The sequence below is a fragment of the Panthera onca genome, chromosome C1 (genome assembly GCF_046562875.1).
Source record: "Panthera onca isolate mPanOnc1 chromosome C1, mPanOnc1 haplotype 2, whole genome shotgun sequence".
NCBI lineage: Eukaryota > Metazoa > Chordata > Mammalia > Carnivora > Felidae > Panthera > Panthera onca.
In genome coordinates this window covers 124,609,898-124,635,078 of record NC_138346.1, presented here as the reverse complement: position 1 = coordinate 124,635,078, position 25,181 = coordinate 124,609,898, and the positions used below count along the sequence as shown (strand labels likewise).

The following is a 25,181-nucleotide window of genomic DNA, read 5'->3' as shown; positions in this document are numbered from 1 at the left end:
CAAATACTAAAGGTTACTCTTTGAGTGGAAGGACCAGAAATGACAGTATGAAGTCGAAAACACAAAATTAGTAAAAATGAGTATTTCAGTAAAAAAAAAAAAAACCCGTCAAGTAACTACAAAATAAAAGGATGTAAAATATGGCATAATATATCTAACGTGGGGAGAGAAGAATGCATTCAAACTTAAATGACCAGCAACTTAATATAGAAGATATTACATACAAACCTAATGGTAACCATATATGAAAACCCAGTAATAAACATGCAATGAATAAAGAGAAAGATATCCAAATATATCTATCACTAAAGAAAACCAGCAAAACACAAAAGAAAGAAACATAAGAAAGGATCAGTGAAAACCTTCAGAAACAACCAAAAAACAAAATGACCACAAATACATACTTATCAACAATTACTTTGAATGTAAATGGACCAAATGCTGCAACCAAAGACACAGGGTGACAGAATGGAAAAAAAAACAAAACAAGACTGATCTATATGCTGCCCATAAGACACTCATTTTAGACCTACAGACACCTATAGATTGAAAGTGAGGTGACAGAGAAATCTTTATCATCCTAATGGATATCAGAAGAAAGCTGGAGTAGCAATATTTATATTGGACAAAATAGACTGTTTTAAATGTTTTATTTATTTTTGAGAGAAAAGAGAGAGCGGGAGAGGGAGTGAATATGAGTGGGAGAGGGGCAGAGAGAGGAGGGAACAGAGGATCCAAAGTAGGCTCTGTGCTGATAGCAGTGAGCCCAATGCAGGGCTCAAACCCACAAACTGTAAGATCATGACATGAGCCAAAGTCAGATGCTTAACCTACCAAGCCACCCAGGCACCCCTTAAAATTTTTTTTAATGTTTATTTTTGAGAGAGAGAGTGTGAGCATGTGGGGAAGGAGCAGAGAGAGGGAGACAGAGGATCTCAAGCAGGATCCACACAGACAGCAGACAGCCCAATGTGGGGCTTGAACTCACGACCCATGAGTACATGACCTGAGCCAAAGTTGGATGCTTAACCAAATGAGCCACCCAGGTGACCTACGGACAAAATAGACTTTAAAACAAAGACTATAAGAGACAAAGACGGCACTATATAATAATAAAGGGGACAATCCAACAAGAAGATAAAACAATTGTAAATACTTATGCACCCAACATGAGAGCACCCAAATACATAAAATAGTTACTAAGAAACATAAAGGAACTAATCAGTAATAACACAATAATAGTAGGGAAGTTTAATACCCCACCTACAACAATGGACATGATGTAAACAGAAAACAATGGCTTTGAATGACACCTTGAACCAGATGGATTTAACAGATATATTCAGAACATTCCATCCTAAAACAGCAACATACACATCCTTCACAAGTACACATGGAACATTCTCCACAACAGGTCACGTATTAGGCCACAAAACCTCAAAAATTCAAAAAGATCAAAGTCATACCATGTTAGCTACACACACACACACACACACACACACACACACACACACACACACACACAGTGAAATATTACTCGGCAATAAAAAAGAATGAAATCCTGCCATTTGCAACAACATGGATGGAACTAGAGTGTATTATGCTAAGCAAAATCAGTCAGAAAAAGACAACTATCATATGATTTCCCTCTTATGTGAAATTTAAGATACAAAACTGAGCAAAAATAATATAAAAACAGAGAGAGAAAGACAAACCATAAGAGACTCTTAAATACAAGAGAACAAACTGAGGGTTGCTACAGGGCTGTTGTGGGGGGGGCAGGGGGATGGACTAAATGGGCAAGGGGCATTAAGGAGGATACTTGCTAGGATGAGCACTGGGTGTTATATGTAAGTGATGAATCACTAAATTCTATTCCTGAAATCATTATTACACTGTGTGTTAACTTGGATTTGAATGAATGAATGAATGAATGAATGAAAGTCATACCATGCATCTTTTCTGACCACAGTGCTAAGAAACTAGAAGCCAACCACAAGAAAAATCTGGAAAGACCACAAATACATGGAGATTAAATAACAGGCTACTAAATAAATGAATGGGTCAACTAGGAAAAGACGAAATTAAAAAGTACATGGGATGGGAATACAAGCTAGTGCAGTCACTCTGGAAAACAGTATGGAGGTTTCTCAAAAAACTAAAAATAGAACTACCCTACAACCCAGCATTTGCACTACTAGGTATTTATCCAAAGGATACATGTGTGCTATTTCAAAGGGACACATACACCCCAATGTTTATAGCAGCACTATCAACAATAGCCAAAGTATGGAAAGAGCCCAAATGTTCACTGATGGATGAATGGATAAAGATGTGGTGTATATATACGATGGAATATTACTCGGCAATCAAAAAGAATGAAATCTTGCCATTTGCAACTATGTAGATGGAACTGGAGGGTATTATGCTAAGTGAAATTAGTCAGAGAAAGACAACAATCATATGACTTCACTCATATGAGGACTTTAAGAGACAAAACAGATGAACAGAAGGGAAGGGAAACAAAAATAATATAAAAACAGGGAGGGAGACAAAACAGAAGAGACTCATAAATATGGAGAACAAACTGAGGGTTACTGGAGGGATTGTGGGAGGGGGGATGGGCTAAATGGATAAGGGGCACTAAGGAATCTACTCCTGAAATCATTGTTGCACTATATGTTAACTAATTTGGATGTAAATTAAAACATAAATTAATTAATTTTTTAAAAAAGTACATGGGAAACAAATGAAAATGAAACACAATGGTTCAAAACCCTTGGGATGTAGCAAAAGCAAAAGTTTATAGAAATCCAGGCCTGCCACAAGAAGAGCAACAAACAAAGCCTAAAACAACAGTAAGGAAATAATAAAGGTCAGAACAGGAATAAATGATACAGAAACTACAGAAACAATAGAACAAATCAATGAAACCAGGAACTGATTCTTTGAAAAAAAAAAAAAAATCAGTAAAATTGATAAACTTCTAGCCAGACTTACCAAGAAAAACAAAGAAAGGACCAAAATAAAATCATAACTGAGAGCAGAAATAACAAAACAAACACAGAAATATAAATAATTTTGAGAGAATATTATCAAAAACTATATGCCAACAAATTAGATAACCTAGAAGAAATTGATAAATTCCTAGAAACATATAGCCTACCAAAACTGAAACAGGAAAAAAAATAGGAAATTTGAGCAGACCAATTACTAGCAAAGAAATTGAATCAGTCATCAAAAACCTCCCACCTGAACAAAAGTCCAAGACTAGATGGCTTCACAGGCTAATTCTACCATACATTTAAAGAGGTAAGACCCATTCTTTTCAAACTATTCCAAAAAGTAGAAAAAGAAGGAAAACTTCCAAATTCATTCTGAGGCCAGCATGACTCTGATACCAAAGCCAAAGACACCACAAAAAAAGAACACTACAGGCCAATATCTCTGATGAACACAAATGTAAAAATCCTTAACAAAATACTAGCAAACCAAATCCAACAATATGTTAAAAAAATTATTCACCACGATCAAGGGAGATAGATTCTTGGGTTGCAAGAGTGGTCCAATATTTGCATATCAATCACTGTTATATGTCATATCAGTAAGAGAAAGGATAAGAACCATATGATCATTTCAATAAATGCAGAAGAAGCATTTGACAAAATATAACATTCATTAATGATAAAAACCCTCCACAAAATAGTTTCGAGGGAACATACCTCAACATGATAAAGGCCATCTATGAAAAACCCACAGCTAACATCACCCTCAATGAGGACAAACTGACAGCCTTTACCCTCAGGTCAGGAACAAGACAGGGATATCCACTTTCACCACTTTTATTTAATATAGTACTGAAAGTCCTAGCCATAGCAATTAGACAACAAAAAGAAATAAAAGGCATCCAAATCGGTAAGGAACAAGTAAAACTTCCACTATCTGCAGATGATACGATAATCTATGTAGAAAACCCAAAAGACTCCACAAAAAATGCTAGAAATGATCAGTGAATTCAGTAAAGTCACAGGATACAAAATCAATGTACAGAAATATGTTTTTTCTGTACACTACTAATGAAGCAGCAGGAAGAGAAATTAAGAAAACAATCACATTTACAACTGCACCAAGTAAGATAACTAGGAATAAACCTAAACAAAGAGGTGAAAGACTTATACTCTGAAAACTATAAAACACTGATGAAAGAAACTGAAGATACAAAAAAATGGAAAGACATTCCATGCTCATAAACTGGAAGAAGAAATACTGGTTTTTTTGTTGTTTTTTTTTTAATTTTTTTTTTAACGTTTATTTTTGAGACAGAGAGAGACAGAGCATGAATGGGAGAGGGGCAGAGAGAGAGGGAGACACAGAATCAGAAGCAGGCTCCAGGCTCTGAGCCATCAGCCCAGAGCCCGACGCGGGGCTCGAACCCACAGACCGTGAGATCGTGACCTGAGCTGAAGTCGGACACTTAACCGACTGAGCCACCCAGGCGCCCCAGAAGAAATATTGTTAAAATCTACACTACCCAGAGCAATCTACACATTTAATGCAACCCCTATCAAAACACCAACAGCATTTTTCACAGAACTAGAACAAACAATCCTAAAATTTGTATGGAACCACAAAAGACCCCAAATAGCCTAAGCAATCTTGAAAGAGAAAAGCAAAGCTGGAGGCATCACAATTCCAGGATTCAATTGTATTACAAAGCTACAGTGATCAAAACAGTATGGTACTGGCACAAAAACAAACACATAAATCAACAGAATAGAAAACCCAGAAATAAACCCAAAGTCATATGGTGAATTAATCTTTGACAAAGCAGGAAACAATATCCAATGAGAAAAAGAAAGTCTCTTCAACAAATGGTGTTGGGAAACTGGACAGTACATGCAAAAGAATGAAACTGGACCACTTTATTATACCATACACAAAAATTAATTCAAAATGGATTAAAGACTTAAACATGAGACCTGAAACCATAAAAATCCTAGAAGAAAACACAGGGAGTAAATTCTTTGACATCAGCTGTAGCAGCATCTTCTAGATATATCTCCTGAGGCAAGAGAAACAAAAGCAAAAAAAAAAAAAAAAAAAGAAAGAAACCATTGGGACTATATCAAAATAAAAAGCTTCTGTACAGTGAAGGAAACAATCAAATCTAAAAGACAATCTACAGATGAGAGAAAATATTTGTAAATAAGATAGCCAATTAAAGGTTAGTATACAAAATAAAGAACTTATAAAACACAACACCCAAAAAACAAATAATCCAATTAAAAATGTGAAGACGTGAACAGACATTCTCCAAAGAAGACACACAGACAGCCAACACATACATGAAAAGATCATCATCACTTATCATCAGGGAAATGGAAATCAAAACCACAATAACACCTCACACCCGTCAGAATGGCAAAAATCAACAATGCAAGAAACAAGAGGTTTTGGTGAGGATGTGGAGAAAAAGGAACCCTTCTGCACTGTTGGGAGGAATGCAAACTGGTACAGGCATTGTGGTAAACAGTATGGACATTCCTCAAAACATTAAAAATAGAACTACCCTATGATCCAGCAATCACACTACTGGGGTTTTACCCAAAGAATATCAAAACACTAATTCAAAACACACTTTGTTTATTCCAAGGTTTATAGCACCCACTTGCAATAGCCAAGGTATGGAAGCAACCCAAGTGTCCAACGATCAATGAATGGATAAAAAAAAATATGCTATACCCAGTGGAATATTATTCAACCATAAAAAAGAATGAAATCTTGCCATTTGCAATGACATGGATGAGCTAGAGAGTACATATAATGCCAGATGAAATAAATCAGCCAGGGAAAGATAAAGATCATATGATTTCATTCATATGGTGGAATTTAAGAAACAAAAAAAACAAGCAAAGGGAGGAAAAAGGGAGACAAACCAAGAAACAGTCTCTTAACTATAGAGAACAAACTGATGGCTACCAAAGGGGAAGGGGTGGAGGATGGGTACACTTGCTGTGATGAGCATTGGGTGACTAAAATAAAACCTTAAAAAAAAGCAGCAAAAGAAAAGAAGCCAGTTATCTACAAGGGAAAACTCACCAGGTTATCAGCTGATCTTTTCAGCAGAAACTTTGCAGGCCAAAAGGTGGTAGCATGATATATTCAAAGTGTTGAAAGGTAAAAAATGCCAACCATATTCTACCCAGAAAGGTCATCATTCAGAATTGAAGAGAGAGTTTCCCAGACAAACAAAAGTCAAGGGAGTTTATTGCCACCAACTGGCCTTACAAGAAATGTTAAAAGGACTTCTTTAAGCGGAAAAGGCCAAAACTTTAGTAAACATTTATGAAAAAAATATTAACCAGTAAAAGCAAACATATAGTAAAGGTAGTAGATCAATCACTTATAAAGCCAAAATGAGAATAAAAGACAAAAGCAGTGAAATCAATTATGTCAATAATTAGTTCAGGGATACACAAAATTAAAAGATGTAAAATGTAACACAAAATACGTAAAACATGGAGACGGGGAGTAAAAATGCAGTACTTTTATGTTTTTTTTTTTAATATTGCAGTTATTTTTTTAAAATTGTTTAGAGAGAGAGAGAGCAGGAGTGGGGAGAGCAGCAGAGAGAGAGAGACTCTTAAGCGGGCTCCACACTCAGCATGGAGGCCAATGCAGGGCTCAATCTCACAACCCTGGGATCATGACTTGAGCTGAAATGGAGTCAGACGCTCAACCAATTGAGCCACCCAGGTGCTCCAAAATGTAGTACTTGTAGGATATATTTGAACTTAAGCAAACATCAACTTAAAATAGGCTGCTGTATACATAGGATGTTATATATGAACCCCATGGCAACCACAAACCAAAAACCTATAGTAAATACAAAAAAAAAAAAAAAAAAAAAGAGAGAGAGAGAGAGAGAGAGAGAGAGAAGGAAATCCAAGCCTAAAACTAAAGAAAATCATCAAATCACAAGGAACAAGAGCAAAAAAAGAACAGAGATAAACTGCAAAACAACCATGAAACAAGTAATAAAATGGCAGTAAGTACATAGCTATCAATAATTACTTTAAGTGTAAATGGACTAAATGTTCTAATCAAAAGACATTGGGTGACTGAATAGATATTAAAAAGAAAAGACCCATCTATATGTTGCCTAGGAGATAGTCACTTCAGACCTAAGGACACACATGATCTAAGGACACACACAGACTAAAAGTGAACAGGTAAAAAAAGATACTCCATGCAAATGAAATGAAAAAAAGCTGGGTAGCAATACTTATATTAGACAAAATAAACTTTAAAACAAAGACTAATACAAGAGACAAAGAAGGATATTACATAATGTAAAAAGGTATCAATCCTACAAGAGGATGTAACAATTGTAAATATCTATGCACCCAATATAGCAGCACCTAAATATATAAAGCAAATGCTAACAGATATAAAGGGACAAACTAACAGTAATACAATAATAGTAGGGGACACCCCACTTACATTTAAGAAGGTAGTTTATAGCAATATAGGCCTATCTCAAGAAATAAGAAAAATCCCAATCTAATCTTTTACTTAAAGAGAAACAGAAGAACAAAGCTCAAAGTCAGGAGAAGGAAGGAAATGATAAAGATCGGAGCAGGGGAGAAGATGGAGGCGTAGGAAGACGCTGGGCTCACCAGGTCCTGCTGATCACTTAGATTCCACCCATACCTGCCTAAATAACCAAGAAAACCACCAGAAAACTAGCAGAACAGATTCTCGGAGCCAAGCATAGACGAGAGGGTAGGAAGGGTGGAGAGGTGGGGCGTGCTACACGGACAGGCAGGAGGGAGCCGGGGCAGAGGGGCAGCCCGCCGGCAAAGCAGAGCCCCCGAGTCTGGCTTGCAAAAGCGGAGGGGCCGGACGGAGTGTATTCCGACAGCAAGCGGGACTTAACATCTGGAAGGTTATAAGCTAACAGCTCTGCTTGGAGAGTGGGAGGGCTGGAGGACAACGGGAGGGAGTGTTGTTGAGCCCCGGACGACAGAGTTCAGCTTGGCTGGGAACAAAGGCGCTTGCCAGCACCATCTCCCTCGCCCATCCGCCAGCCAAAATCCCAAAGGGAACCGGTTCCTGTCAGGGAACTTGCTTGCACCGCACAAACACCCAACGCTGTGCTTCTGCAGATCTATCCCTCCGGCAGGTCTGACTCCCTCCCGGTGCCACAGGGCCCCTCCCGAAGCGGATCTCCGAAGGAAAGTGAGTGAGACTGCCCCTCCCGCCCCAGTGCACCTTGCCAATCCACCCCAGCTAATAGGCCAGAACCCTAGCGCCACAAGCCTGGCAGTGTGCAAGTACCCCAGACAGGGGCCACACTACCCCACAGTGAATCCCGCCCCTAGGAGAGGGGAAGAGAAGGTACACACCAGTCTGACTGTGGCCCCAGTGGTGGGCTGGGGGCAGACATCAGGTCGGACTGCGCCCCACCCACCAACGCAAGTTATTCAAGAGAGCACAGGGGAAGTGCCCTGCAGTTCTGCACCACTCCAGGGACTATCCAAAATGACGAAACGGAAGAATTCCCCTCAAAAGAAACTGCAGGAAGTAGTGACAGCTAAAAAACTGATCAAATACGATTTAAACAATATAACAGAAAAGTGAATTTAAAATAATAGTCATAAAATTAATCACTGGGCTTGAAAACAGTATAGAGGACAGCAGAGAATCTAATGCTACAGAGATCAAGGGACTAAGAAACAGCCAGGAGGAGCTAAAAAATGCTATAAATGAGCTGCAAAATAAAATGGAGGCAACCACACCTCGGATTGAAGAGGCAGAGGAGAGAATAGGTGAATTAGAAGATAAAATTATGGAAAAAGAGGAAGCTGAGAAAAAGAGAGATAAAAAAATCCAGGACTATAAGGGGAAAATTAGAGAACTAAGTGATGCACTAAAGAGAAATAATCCACGCATAATTGATACTCCAGAGGAGGAAGAGAGAGGGAAAGGTGCTGAAGGTGTACTTGAAAAAATCATAGCTGAGAACTTCCCTGATCTGGGGAAGGAAAAAGGCATTGAAATCCAAGAGGCACAGAGAACTCCCTTCACACATAACTTGAATCGATCTTCTGCACAACATATCATAGCGAAACTGGCAAAATACAAGGATAAAGAGAAAATTCTGAAAGCAGCTAAGGATAATAGTGCCCTAACATATAAAGGGAGACCGATAAGACTCGTGATGGATCTCTCTACTGAAACTTGGCAGGCCAGAAAGGAAAGGCAGGAAATCTTCAAGGTGATGAACATAAAAAATATGCAGCTGAGAATCCTTTGCCCAGCAAATCTGTCATTTAGAATAGAAAGAGAGATAAAGGTCTTCCAAACAAATAAAAACTGAAGGAAATCATCACCACTAAACCAGCCCTACAAAAGATCCTAAGGGGGATCCTGTGAGACAAAGTACCAGAGACATCACTACAAGCATGAAACCTACAGACATCACAATGATTCTAAACCCATATCTTTCTGTAATAACACTAAATGTAAATGGACTAAATGCACCAACCAAAAGACATAGGGTATCAGAATGGATAAAAAAAACAAGACCCATCTATTTACTGTCTACAAGAGACTGATTTTAGACCTGAGGACATCTTCAGATTGAAAGTGAGGGGATGGAGAACTATTTATCATGCTCCTGGAAGTCAAAAGAAAGCTGGAGTATCCACACTTAGATCAGACAACTAGACTTTAAATTAAAGGCTGTAACAAGAGATGAAGAAGGGCATTATATAATAATTACAGGGTCCATCCATCAAGAAGAACTAACGATTATAAATGTCTATGCTCTGAATACGGGAGCCCCCAAATATATAAAACAATTACTCACAAACATAAGCAACCTTATTGATAAGAATGTGGTCATTGCAGGGGACTTTAATACTCCACTTACAGTAATGGATAGATCATCTAGACACAGGATCAATAAAGAAACAAGGGCCCTGAATGATACATTGGAACAGATGGTCTTGACAGATATATTTAGAACTCTGCATCCTAAAGCAACAGAATATACTTTCTTCTCGAGTGCACATGGAACATTCTCCAAGATAGATCACATACTGGGTCACAAAACAGCCCTTCATAAGTATACAAGAATTGAGATTGTACCATGCACACTTTCAGACCACAATGCTATGAAGCTTGAAATCAACCACAGGAAAAAGTCTGGAAAACCTCCAAAAGCATGGAGGTTAAAGAACACCCTACTAAAGAATGACTGGGTCAACCAGGCAATTAGAGAAGAAATTTAAAAATATATGGAAACAAATGAAAATGAAAACACAACAATCCAAATGCTTTGGGATGTAGCGAAGGCAGTCCTGAGAGGAAAATACACTGCAATCCAGGCCTATCTCAAGAAACAAGAAAAATCCCAAATACAAAATCTAACAGCACACCTAAAGGAAATAGAAGCAGAACAGGAAAGACACCCTAAACCCAGCAAAAGAAGAGAAATAATAAAGACCAGAGCAGAAATAAACAATATAGAATCTAAAAAAAACTGTAGAGCAGATCAATGAAACCAAGAGTTGGTTTTTTGAAAAAATAAACAAAATTGATAAACCTCTAGCCAGGCTTCTCAAAAAGAAAAGGGAGATAACCCAAATAGATAAAATCATGAGTGAAAATGGAATTATTACAACCAATCCCTCAGAAATACAAGCAGTTATCAGGGAATACTATGAAAAATTATATGCCAACAAACTGGACAACCTGGAAGAAATGGACAAATTCCTAAACACCCACCCACTTCCAAAACTCAAACAGGAAGAAAAAGAAAACTTGAACAGACCCATACCCAGCGAAAAAATTGAATCAGTTATCAAAACACTCCCAACAAATAAGAGTCCAGGACCAGATAGCTTCCCTGGGGAGTTCTACCAAACATTTAAAGCAGAGATAATACCTATCCTTCTCAAGCTATTCCAAGAAATAGAAAGGGAAGGAAAACTTCCAGACTCATTCTATGAGGCCAGTATTACTTTGATTCCTAAACCAGACAGAGACCCAGTAAAAAAAGAGAACTACAGGCCAGTATCTCTGATGAATATGGATGCAAAAATTCTCAATAAGATACTAGCAAATTGAATTCAACAGCATATAAAAAGAATTATTCACCATGATCAAGTGGGATTCATTCCTGGGCTGCAGGGCTGGTTCAACATTTGCAAATCAATCATTGTGATACATCACATTAATAAAAGAAAAGATAAGAACCATATGATCCTGTCAATCGATGCAGAAAAAGCATTTGACAAAATTCAGCATGCTTTCTAAATAAAAACCCTCGAGAAAGTAGGGATAGAAGGAACATACTTAAACATCATAAAAGCCATTTATGAAAAGCCCACAGCTAACATCATCCTCAATGGGGAAAAACTGAGAGCTTTTTCCCTGAGATCAGGAACACGACAGGGATGTCCACTCTCACCGCTGTTGTTTCACATAGTGTTGGAAGTTCTAGCATCAGCAATCAGACAACAAAAGGAAATCAAAGGCATCAAAACTGGCAAAGATGAAGTTAAGCTTTTACTTTTCGCAGATGACATGATATTATACATGGAAAATCCGATAGACTCCACCAAAAGTCTGTTAGAACTGATACATGTATTTGTATTCAGCAAAGTTGCAGGATACAAAATCAATGTACAGAAATCAGTTGCATTCTTATATACTAATAATGAAGCAACAGAAAGACAAATAAAGAAACTGATCCCATTCACAATTGCACCAAGAATATAAAAAATCTAGGAATAAATCTAACCAAAGATGTAAAAGATCTGTATGCTGAAAACTATAGAAAGCTTATGAAGGAAATTGAAGAAGATATAAAGAAATGGAAAAACATTCTGTGCTCATGGATTGGAATAATAAATATTGTTAAAATGTCAATACTACCCAAAGCTATCTACACATTCAATGCAATTCCAATCAAAATTGCACCAGCATTCTTCTCGAAGCTAGAACAAGCAATCCTAAAATTCATATGGAACCACAAAAAGCCCCGAATAGCCAAAGTAATTTTGAAGAAGACTACCAAAGCAGGACGCATCACAATCCCAGACTTTATCATCTACTACAAAGCTGTAATCATCAAGACAGCATGGTATTGGCACAAAAACAGACACATAGACCAATGGAATAGAATAGAAACCCCAGAACTAGACCCACAAAAGTATGGCCAACTAATCTGACAAAGCAGGAAAGAATAGCCAATGGAAAAAAGACAGTCTCTTTAACAAATGGTGCTGGGAGAACTGGACAGCAACATGCAGAAGATTGAAACTAGACCACTTTCTCATACCATTCACAAAAATAAACTCAAAATGGATAAAGGACCTGAATGTGAGACAGGAAACCATCAAAACCCTAGAGGAGAAAGCAGGAAAAAAACCTCTCTGACCTCAGCCGCAGCAATTTCTTACTTGACACATCCCCAAAGGCAAGGGAATTAAAAGCAAAAATGAACATTGGAACCTCATGAAGATAAAAAGCTTCTGCACAGCAAAGGAAACAATCAACAAAACTAAAAGGCAACCAACAGAATGGGAAAACATATTTGCAAATGACAAAGGGCTAGTATCCAAAATCTATAGAGCTCACCAAACTCCACACCTGAAAAACAAATAATCCAGTGAAGAAATGGGCAAAAGACATGAATAAACACTTCTCTAAAGAAGACATCCAGATGGCCAACAGGCACATGAAAAGATGCTCAATGTCACTTCTAATCAGGGAAATACAAATCAAAACCACACTCAGATATCACCTCACACCAGTCAGAGTGGCCAAAATGAACAAATCAGGAGACTATAGATGCTGGAGAGGATGTGGAGAAATGGTAATCCTCTTGGCACTGTTGGTGGGAATGCAAACTGGTGCAGCCGCTCTGAAAAACAGTGTGGAGGTTCCTCAAAAAATTAAAAATAGACCTACCCTATGACCCAGAAGTAGCACTGCTAGGAATTTACCCAAGGGATACAGGAGTGCTGATGCATAGGGGCACTTGTACCCCAATGTTTATAGCAGCACTCTCAACAATAGCCAAATTATGGAAAGAGCCTAAATGTCCATCAACTTATGAATGGATAAAGAAATTGTGGTTTATATACACAATGGAGTACTATGTGGCAATGAGAAAGAATGAGATATGGCCCTTTGTAGCAACGTGGATAGAACTGGAGAGTGTTATGCTAAGTGAAATAAGCCATCCAGAGAAAGACAGATACCATATGTTTTCACTCTTATGTGGATCCTGAGAAACTTAACAGAAACCCATGGGAGAGGGGAAGGGGGAAAAAAAAAAAAAAAAAAAAGAAGTTAGAGTGGGAGAGAGCCAAAGCATAAGAGACTCTTAAAAACTGAGAACTGAGGTTGATGGGGGGTGGGAGGGAGGAGAGGGTGGGTGATGGGTATTGAAGAGGGCATCTTTTGGGATGAGCACTGGGTGTTGTATGGAAACCAATTTGACAATAAATTTCATATATTAAATAAATAAATATTAAAAAAAACTAAAAAAACAAAAAGATCAGAGCAGAAAAAATAGAAACTAAAAAAAAAGAATAGAAAATATCAATGAAGCTAAAAGCTAGTTCTTTGGAAAGATAAGCAAAATTGATAAAACGTTAGACACTCATAAAGAAAAAAAGAGGACTCAAAATCAGAAATGAAAAAGAAGTTACAACTGACACCACAGAAATACAAAGCATTATAAGAGACTACTACAAAAAAATTGTATCCCAACAAATTGAACAACCTAGAAGAAATAGGTAAATACCTAGAAACATACAACCCTACAGTTTTTTTTAACTTAAAAAAATGTTTATTTATGAGAAAAAGACAGAGCACAAGTGGGGGAGGAACAGAGACAGAGGGAGACACAGAATCTGAAGCAGGCTCCAGGTTCTGAGCTGTCAGCACAGAGCCCAACGTGGGGCTTGAACTCACGAACCACAAGATCATTACCTGAGGTGGAGTTGGACACTTAACCGACTGAGCCAGCACCCAGGAGCCCCAAAGCACACAATCTTCCAAAACTAAAAAGGAAAGAAAAAGATAATCTGAACAAACCAATTACTAGTAATGAATTTGAATCAGTTATCAAAAATATTCCTAACAAATGTAAGTTTAGGACCAGCTGGCTTCACAAATGAATTCTACCAAACATATAAAGAAAAGTTAATACATATCTTCAAACTCTTCCAAAAAAATTGAAGAGGAAGGAATGCTACCAAATTCATTCTACAAGGCCAGCATTAACCTGATACCAAAACAAAGACACTATGAAAAAAGAAAATTACAGGCCAATATCCTTGATGAACAAGATGCAAAAAGTCATGAACAAAATAGAGTAAAACCTTGGATTGCGAATAACTTGTTCTGTGAGTATTCCACAAGATGAGTAAACAGTTCTAATAAATTTTAGCTTGATAAACGAGCGATATCTTGCAATATGAGTAGTACATAATACCAAACATCACATGATCACACCTGAGCCAATGGTTTCTCTCTATCAGATTGTGGGTGATCATCTCCCATACTCGAATGCTTGGTCTCAGGCCATGGTGTCTGGCAGAAATCAGTGATTTTTCACAACATTGGAAAGTGCCCACAACTGGCACTAGTGTATTTTCTTGTCACTTCAGAGCACCTATGGACAGTCCTTTGCTTTCCCATACAAGAATAAGCTTACAAATGCTTTGCTTCATTCTAGGTTAGGCTGCCTGCAGACACAGACCCTAATGTAATTGCCAGTTACATTAAATGCAGTATATGACAAGAGTTTATACTGTACTGTAGTTAATATCTGTGTGAACATATACAATGGCCCCCATGCAGAAAAAGATTCCATTGAGCCAAAAGATAGCAATGATTCATTAGTGCTAGTGAAAGTCATCCTACACAATAACCCTCCTCTCTTGTCTACCTCATACCAGCCATGAAGGTTTTCAAAGGTAACTGCAGGTTAATTTGTTCATTTTTCTTTGTGTGTTGTATTTTCTTTATTATTTTGTATTTTATTACAGTATTGAAATCATTTTTATATGAATATTTTGGGGTTATAGAATGAATCATCTGAGTTTTCATTAATTATTATGGGGAAATTTGCTTTGATATATGAGTGTTTTGGATTGCAAGTATGTTTCCAGAATGAATTATGCGGGCAAACCAAGGTTTTACTGTAATAGAAAGTTGAATTCAACAACACCATTAAAAAGATCATTCACCATGATCAAGTGAGATTTATTCCAAGTATGCAAGGATGGTTCGATATCCACAAATCAGTCAACATGAAACACCAAATCAACAAAAAATGATAAAAATCATATAACCATCTCAACAGATCGTAGAAAAAGCATGACAAAATTCAGCATCCATTCATGATAAAAACTCTCAACAACATGGGGATAAAGGGAACATACCTCAACATAATAAATGCCATATATTGAAGAAAAAAAAAAAACAACACAGCTAACATCACACTCAAAGGTAAAAAGCTAAAAGCTTTTCCTCTAATATCAGGAAAAAGACCAGGATGTCCACTCTTACCACTTTTATTTAACATAGTACTAGAAGTCCTATTCACAGCAATCTGACAAGAAAAAGAAATAAAAGTCATCCTAATTGGTAAGAAAAAAGTAAAACTGTCACTTGCAGATGACATGATACTAGATATAGAAAACCCTAAAGATTCCACTAAAAATTATTAGAACTAATAAATGAGTCAAGTTGTAAGATGCAAAGTTATACAGGGGCGCCTGGGTGGCTCAGTCGGTTGAGCGCCGACTTCGGCTCAGGTCACAATCTCGCGGTCCATGAGTTCGAGCCCCGCATCGGGCCCCTGTGCTCACAGCTCGGAGCCCGGAACCTGTTTCAGATTCTGTGTCTCCCTCTCTCTGACCCTCCCCCATTCATGCTCTGTCTCTGTCTCAAAAATGAATAAAAACGTTAAAAAAAAATTTAAAAAAAAAGATGCAAAGTTATACAGAAATCTGTTGCATTTCTATACACTATTAGTGAACCATCAGAAAAAGAAATTAAGAAAACAATGTCATTTACAATTGTATCAAAAAGAATAAAATACCTAGGAATAAATTTAACCAAGGAGGTGAAAGACCTGTACTCTGAAAACTGTAAGATATTAAAGAAATTGAAGACGACACAAATAAAAAAAAATACGCCATGCTCACGTACTGAAGAATATTGTTAACATGTCCATCCATACTACCCAAAAAATCTACAAATTTAATGCAATCCCTATCAAAATACCAATAGCAGTTTTCACAGAAGACCAAAGCCGGAGGTATCAGAATACCAGATTTCAAACTATACCTCAGAGCTATAGTCATGAAAACACTATGGAACTGGAACAAATATTGACACACAAATCAATGGAACAGAATAGAGAGCCCCAAAATAAACCAGCACTTATATGGTCAATTAATCTAAGACAAAGTAGGCAAAAACACACAATGGGGAAAAGACCATCTCTTCAACAAATGGTGTTGGGCTGGGGGGGCCTGGATGGCTCAGTCGGTTAAGTGTCTGTCTTCAACTCAGGTCATGATCTCGCAGTTCATGGGTTCAAGCCCCGTGCACTCAGAGCCTGGAGCCTGCTTCAGATTTTGTGTCTCCCTCTCTCTCTGCCCCTCCCCCACTCACACTCTGTGTCTGTCTCTCAAAAATGAATAAACATTTTAAAAAATGGTGTTGGGAAAACTGGACAGCCACATGCAAAAGAATGAAACTGGACCATCTTCTACACTATATACAAAAATAAACGTGAGACCCCAAATTGTAAAACGCCTAAAAAAAAAATACAGGCAGTAATACTCTTGGACATTGGTCTTAGCAGTATTTAATCTATCTCTTCAGACAAGGGCAAAAAAAGCAAAACTAAACAAGTAGGACTCTATCAAAATAAAAAGCTTTTTCACAGCTAAGAAAACCATCAACAACAAAAAAAGAGACATACAGAATGGGAGAAGATATTTGCAAAAATATATTTAGTAAGGATTAATATCCAAAATATATTTAAAAACTCATACAACCCAATGCCAAGAAAACAAACAATGCAATTTAAAAATGGGACAGAGGATCTGAACACACATTTTTCCAAAGACAACATACAGATGGCTAACAGACACATGAAAAGATGTTAATCATCAATAATCATCAGGGAAATTAAAAAAAAAGCACAGTGAGATATCACCTCACATCTGTCAGAATGGCCAGTATCAAAAACACAAGAAATAACAAGTGTTGGTGAGGATGCAGATAAAAGGGCACCCTCATGCACTATTGGTCTATTGTCAGAATTGTAAATTTGATACAGCCACTATGGAAAAGAGCATGGAGGTTCCTCAAAAAATTAGAAATACATAGCAGCACTTTCAACAATAGCCAAATTATGGAAAAAGCCTAAATGTCCATCAACTGATGAATGGATAAAGAAGATGTAGTTTATATATACAATGGAATACTACTTGGCAATGAGAAAGAATGAAATATGGCCTTTTGTAGCAACGTGGATGGAACTAGAGAGTGTTATGCTAAGTGAAATAAGTCATACAGAGAAAGACAGATACCATATGTTTTCACTCTTATGTGGATCCTGAGAAACTTAACAGAAGACCATCATGGGGGGAAGGATAAAAAAAAAAAAAAAGAGAGGGAGGGAGCCAAACCATAAGAGACTCTTTAAAAACTGAGAATAAACTGAGGGTTGATGGGGGGTGGGAGGGAGGGGAAAGTGGGTGATGGGCATTGAGGAGGGCACCTGTTGGGATGAGCACTGGGTGTTGTATGGAAACCAATTTGACAACAAATTTCATGTTAAAAAAATGAATGAATGAATGAATGAATTAATTAGAAATACAAATATCATACGATCCAGTAATTCTACTACTGGGTATTTACCCAAAGAAAACAAAAACACTAATTTGACAAGATACATGCTCCCATCTTTTTACTGAAGCATTATTTAGAATAGCCAATACATGGAAGCAACCTAAGTACCCAATGACAAATGAATGAATAAGGAAGATATTGTGTGCACGCGTGCGCGCGCGCACACACACACACAAACTGGAATATTACTCAGCTATAAAAAAGGGGGAAAAAAGAATGAAATCTTGCCATTTGTGACATGGATAGACCTCAAGGGGGTTATGCTAAGTGAAATAAGATAAACACAAATATATGATTTCATTTAGGTGTGGAATCTAAAAGACAAAACAAACAAAACAGAAACAGACTCATAAATACAGAGAACAAAGTGGTGGTTGCCAGAAAGGAAGGTAATAAGATAAGTGAAACAGGCAAAGGGGATTAAGACATACAAATTCCCAGTTATAAAATAAATAAGTCACAGCAATATAAAGTACAGCATAGGGAATAGTCAATAATACTATAATGTACTATAATATATAGTATATACATAATAACACTATATATATATATATAAATATAATAAGAGCACAAAGTCAGTAACTTTGTATGGTGACAGGTGGCAACTACACTTATGGTGAGCATCTGTAATATATGTAAATGTTGAATCACTATCTGGAACTAATATATCTGGAACTAATATACTGTATATCAACTATACTTCAATTAAAAGCAAATAATTTTTTAAAAAGAAATAAAGGACTTCTCTGCAGTTACAATAAACAAGATAATCAGATTGTAACAAGCACCCTGAAGTAAATGAATAGGGCCATATAACTGATAACAAGAAAAGACGGGGAGCTAATTAGGGTCATCAGAGGAACAGACAGCTGAGCAGCCATTCAGGGGAGAACATAAGAAAATGTATTCTGGGCACAAATGTGATAGAAGAAAGAACTTGGTATAATGGAGGAACAGAAGGAGGTCAGTGTGATTGTACAGTATTGAGGAGTGAAGTTAGAAAAGGAGGCAAGCCTGATAATGAAGGACCTTGGAGGCCACCATAGGGAAAGCCAGGAAGGGCTTATGTAGGAATAACCTAAGTATATAGTTTCCATATTTTTAAACATATTCATGTGGCTACGGAGAACCAACTGTATGAGACAAGAGTGGAAAGGGTTAGCATGTCAACTCAAGTGAAAGTGAAGGAGGCTTAACCTACTAGCAGTGGAAAGGTAGAACTGACACAGTTTGGTGGTGGATTAGATATGGAGGCAAAGAGAGGAACCCCAAGAATAAACCCTGAGAAACTGAGTAAATTTTGTTCCATTTACTAAGATGGAAACAACTTAAAAAACTGGGGGGGGGGGGGGGGGGGAGGAAAAAAAAATATATATTTTATATATATATTTCATATATATATGTACGTATATATTTTTCATACACATATATATGAAATACGGGTTTTTGATGTTAGACAATAGATAAAACAGGATAGAGGAATTAAATGAGTTGAGCCCCATGAATGCCCCAGATTCCTCCTTAGAGTCAGTTTCTAGGTTGTGGGGCAGGAAGGGGGAACCTAAACCAAATCAAGCAGCCTCGTTATGTTCAGGAGACACAGTCAAGAATTTGCAAAGGCCAAGACGGCTGGAATTTGCAGGGCAGAGTACCAGAGGAAAGACAGCTGCATAGAGAGGAGAATACCAAAATAATGTGCAGAGAGTTCTTTTCAAGTCTTTAGGTAAGTATTGACCAGCACAATACTTGTTGGGAAATACTGAACAACAGGGAAAGAACTACCAAAAGAAGCAGGCAAATTTTGAGCTGGGAAGAGTTTGTATTCCCACAGTCAAACTGGAAGAATCTCACCTAATAAACAGAGAACTGGGTAGAATACTCAAGAGGATACTGCTTCCATAGGGGAAAAAGTAGCCTTGGATTAAAGGCTGCTCTGGCCCAACTCACAAAGCTTAAAAGCCTTGAAATGATCAAACGGTTTCCAAGTAACTTAACCATATTCCAAAACAAGCTCAAGAATATTTAAAAGAATGTAAAAACAACACATCCATATACACAAAAATCCAACACCCAACAGTATAAAATTCACATCCAATAAAAAATTAGCAGGCATGCAAAGAAGAAAATATGACCCAAAATAAAAAAAATCAATCATTGAAAACAAACCCCAAAATGACACAGATAACTCTTTTAATGTCCTTATTTACTATTTCTATTATAAATATATTATATTAAACAAGGTAGAGAAAAGAAATAGCATATTAAGGAGAGGCATGAAAGATAAAAAAAAAAAAAAATTCCATAGGCAAAAATACATTAGGTAAGATTAACAGCAAATTAGTGAAGAATAAGTTAGTGAACTTGAAGGCAAGGCAACAGAAACTATCCAAAATTAAAGACGGAGAAAAAAGACTGGGAAACGTATAAAACATTAGTAAGCTGTGGGTCAACTTCAAGCATAGTATTATGCTTATAAACTGGGAGTCCCAGAAGGAGGTAGGAGAGCATGGAGTATAGAAAATTTATTTTAAGAAATAATAGCGAAAATTAAACTATATAAATATACACACATCCAATAAGTGCAACAAACCCCAAGCACAAAAATCATGAAGAACACCACACCAATGCATATTGTAATGAAACTGCACAAATTTGATGATGAAAACCTTAAATTAAAAGCAGCAGAGGTTTTAAAAAATTACATACAGAGGAACAAAGATAAGAATGACAAGAGTTCTTTTCAGAAACAACACAATCCAGAGAGCAGTAGAGCAACAACACTTTTAAAACCAGAATTTTAGGGGCACTGGGTGGCTCAGTCAGTTAAGCATCTGAGTCTTGATTTCCTCTCAGTTCATGATCTCATGGTTTCATAGGTTTGAGCCCCATGTCGGGATCTGCACTGATGGCACAGAGCCTGCTTGAGATTCTTCCTCTCTCTCTGCCCCACCGCCCCCACCCCCTACTCACACTCTCTCCGTCTTTCTCAAAATACATAAATAAACTTTTAAAAAATCTAGAATTTTATACCCAGCCAAAGTATCTTTTGAACATAGAGTCAAAAATCTTTCTCAACAAGGTGGGGCTGTACACATTGCTGAAAGTATTTTGGATTTTTGTCTTCAAAGTAATAGTAAAGCCACTAATAGACTCTAAATGGTGAGACTTACATCTTAGGAAAAACACATTAACTTCTGTTAAGAACAGATTGAGCTTAGGGGCCAGGGGGCCACACATATGTAAGAGCAAAGGAGCATAAAGTTGTTCAAAAAACAGGATAACATCGATTGGGCTGGTAGAAGTGGGTATGAAGAATGGTAGACTGATTAGAAAAATATCTAGAAGATAGTTATTTGAAGACTTGGTGCCTGGATGTGAGGTGTGAGGAAGAGGAAGGAATCAAGAATTATTCCTGTTCCTGACATGAGCGACTATACTTACATATAATTTTATCTACTTGAAAAATAATGTAAATCAATTATACACTATCAAAACTAACTGAAATCCACAAGAGTAAACTATTCTAAATACTGCATTTAAACTAAAGAATTCACTGTGTAAAAATGCAAATAAAAACCAAATAGCACTTTTTTGTAGGAGAGAAAGATACAGGCATAAGCATTCTTCATCTGAAATTCACACTGAGCTCAATCTCGCATTGACACAGTTGCTATTGTTCCTTATAGAAAATAATAAAAGCAAGACTTCTACGAGCTATCTGATGAAACACTGAAGTGCCTTTACAAAACAGTTCCTTCTACAGGCAAATCACTATTATGGGGGGGTACCTTTAAAAGTAATTATAACTCTCATGAGGCATTTAAAATGGCTGCAAATTTTTGGTAATCCCTCCTAGTTCAGCAACCTTGCTTCCTATGTTTCTATCTTCACAGGAATCTATTGGTGAAAGATTTTAAAAGGTTTTAAATAGTAACAACAAAGGTTTGTCGTGGATTTATAAAGTGCTGCATACTATTATGTTGTACTAAGTACCTTACATGATAATCTCATTCAACCTTAAAAACTCTATTAGGTGGTAGTTATCCCCATTCAACAGATAAATTGAGATGCAAAGAGGTTAAGGAATTTGTCTTACATTATGAAGCTAATAAGTGGCAGAGCTAAGGATATAAAACCAGAGAGGTCTGACCTCAATCCCTGGGGACTCTTGAGAAATTCATCTTTAAACTTCAAAAATCTTCCTGCACATTAGAATATGTGTAACTGGTATACTGATTTTGTGTGAGTACATTCTTTACATGTAATAAGTTTCTAAATTATTTCCTTTTAAAAATTCACAAAAGGGATTAAAAGTATACTTATCATGTGGTGAGCATTGAATAATGTCTAAAATTGTTGAAACATTATAATGCATGCCTGCAAATAGCACTGTATGTTAACTGTATTTCAATTAAAAATAAGATAAATTGGGGTGCTGGGTGGCTCAGTCAGGTAAGCGGCTGACTTCAGCTCAGGTCATGATCTCACGGTTTGTGAGTTCGAGCCCCACACTGGGCTCTGTGCTGACAGCTCAGAGCCTGGAGCCGGCTTCCAATTCTGTGTCTGCCTCTCTCTGCCCCTTCCCAGCTGGCACCCTGTCTCTGTCTCTCTCAAGAATAAATAAACGTTAAAAAAATAATTTAAAAAAAGAAAAGAAAAATTAATAAATTCTCATCCTTAAAATGTTCAGACTTTCAATTTGCCTCAAGAAATTCTTCAAAGCAGATAAACTTAAAAAGAATTATATGTAGACTATGAGAATTTTCATGAACATATGTAGACACGTGTGTGTAACAGGGGATGCTGATAGAGAATCCAAATCATCAAAGGCATAGCTTGGCTGAGTACAGACACCACGGACCTGAAAGTGTGCTGAGGGTTGGCTATGTTAAGTTGTACAACAGGGGCGCCTGGATGGCTCAGTCAGTTGAGCGTCTGACTCTTGATTTTGGCTCAGGTCATGATCTCAGTTGATGAGTTCAAGCCCCACACTGGGCTCTGCGCTGACACTGCAGAGCCTGCTTGGGATTCTGTCTCCCTCTTTCTCTGCCCCTCCCCTGCTGGCTCTCTGTCTCACAAAATAAATAAAAATAAACTTTAAAAAAGAAGAAAGCTGTACAACAAACCGTTAATGCTATCACGTAGTACTGTGATAGGAAACAGCTCAGACGATTTGTGTGGAAACCATGTTGTATGATGGACATGAAGGACTGCACACACTTAAACTTCCTCGTGCTCAATTACATGGCATGTTATATGCATGACTCTTTCATCAACAACTGCACAGTTACTAGGATTAACTTCAGAATTGTGAACTCATTAAAATTTCTCTGTAGCTGAGCAGAAACTCACAATTTAAAAGGTTTTTTTTTTCTCTGCCACAACAAAAAAAGCCTAGAAACTGAAATTCTCCAATAAAGTTATTTTATTTGGGTTCAACCTAAAATAGTTTAAATTTGATCTTTGTTAGAGAAAAGAAATCTCCAATTGTATAGACTTAATAAAAAGTACTGAATTTGCCACTTCCAATAGAGGATAGTTTCTTCATGCTTTGGGCATCTACCATTAGTAACCCAAAAGACTACTTGTAGTAAATATAACTGTCATAGCACTGAAATGCCCAAAATCAATTTCCTAGCTTAGAAAGTTGCCCTTATGTTACCATAACACACAATAGTCTCCTGACTATTCATATTGTTTGAAAACCATGAAAACACAGTTTTTGGCATGCATGCCCAGTTGGAAAAGGATTTGTTCCTCTGAAAACACCATTCATAAGACTAGGCAGAGCTGAGGGCACCTCTGTGTGTGAACAAGCAGGTAGGTATCTCAGGGTTTCTGCAGCCGTCTCCTTCCTTAACAGGTAAGTACCGGTGCCAACAAGGGGAGAGTCCAGGCACATGACTCAGCTTATGACTTAATTTTCCACAGCTAAGAAAAGAAAATCACCAAAATAAGTTAGTTTTAAGACAAACAGTTGGGGTTTACAGGTCCACTTACATGACTATGAACCAAGAACCCTTTACATAAGAACAGTAGCAACTCTAGAACACCATAGATGAAAAACCATCTAACAATTCCTAGGGTCAAAAATGACATACTGCAGTTCACGGGTTTTGGGTATGCACTCATTCTGCCTCTCAGAGGCAGACCCTTCCTCAGCCCATGCTGTTAGATTAACATGAGATTCAAACTTGATTTTTCGTTCAAGAGCAGTCTATTGTACTTGTGTCAAATGAGAAAACTTAAGCTAAGAACTTAGCCCGTGCACCGCCATCAAAACGTATATTTCTTTACTTGAAGAGTTACTTCCACACCAGTCCCCTAGTCTGTCTGTCTCTCTCCCAATCACAGATGTGCGTGCGCACACACACACACGCACACACACTCACAGGGCGAAGAGCAAGGATTATTATATTTAGTAAGACTAAAGCAGATGCCACAGAGTACTAGTCACACTTACTCTTATATTAAATCCTAGAAGATCACTTATAACACCTGAGACAGCAGAAAGGATAACTACTCGTGTGATATTGTAGATTAAGGGATTCATTGTCAGTCCATAGAGTCTAAATGGTGTGTCCAGCTCCTACAAAAAACATGAAAGAATGGAGATGAAATACATGGCCTATCGATGGCCACCAGTGATTTCTGGGCTGGTTTTTAGGTCTTGGGTACGGATGAGTGTGTAAGGCCTTCCTTCATGTTCAACAGCTGCTTTCAAAAGACCTATAATGGACTCTCACCTACTTTCCACTAGCTAAGTGTTTAAAGGTGGGTTCAAGCAGTATGTTGTGAATTTTTTTTTTTAAATATAATTTGAAAAATGTGACAGACATCAGCAATCATCAGAACCTGGATAACAAGATGGGAAATTTTTTCTTACATAGTCAGGAACCCAAAACTATCAACTTGACATTGTGAATGTACACAGCCCAGCAGCCATCTGTTACGAGGGTCTTCTCCAATAAGTACAGCATTGATTTCATTTAAGTGCTAGTGAAAGTAGATCACAGGATATTACTTACTTTCAATAACTTGGTGGACAGCTTTAATACATTATTTACTAGAGTAAGCTGTTCTTTCTTATTAGGCTTTTTTTCCATCTTAAGATATAAATTAATCTAAGGAAAAAAAGAGAGATCAAGGCAAATGTCACAGAAAAAGATATACTGTACTAAGTTTGGCAGATTCGAAAGTAATATTTTCAAATAAAATAAATC

At 37.3% G+C, this 25,181-nt stretch overlaps 1 protein-coding gene across 14 annotated transcripts in view; it reads right to left on the bottom strand.

The window, feature by feature from the left end:
• The window catches only part of PHTF1 (putative homeodomain transcription factor 1), a 90,082-nt gene that overhangs the window by 7,866 nt on the left and 57,035 nt on the right, over window positions 1-25,181 (bottom strand). For 6 of the 14 annotated variants that reach the window (XR_013557420.2, XR_013557422.2, XR_013557424.2 and 3 more), the window contains exons 18-21: window positions 24,987-25,082; window positions 24,422-24,547; window positions 23,759-23,889; window positions 14,014-14,084 (exon numbers count right to left, since the gene is read on the bottom strand). Coding sequence is in view for 4 of the 14 variants with exons in the window: in XM_078451539.1 (XP_078307665.1) it covers window positions 23,869-23,889; window positions 24,422-24,547; window positions 24,987-25,082 (243 nt within the window). In the remaining 10 variants the exon portion in view is untranslated. Of the gene's footprint in view, window positions 1-14,013; window positions 14,085-23,365; window positions 23,890-24,421; window positions 24,548-24,986; window positions 25,083-25,181 lie in introns of those variants that run through there. The other 8 variants (XR_013557423.2, XR_013557421.2, XR_013557419.2 and 5 more) reach the window with 2 other exon arrangements.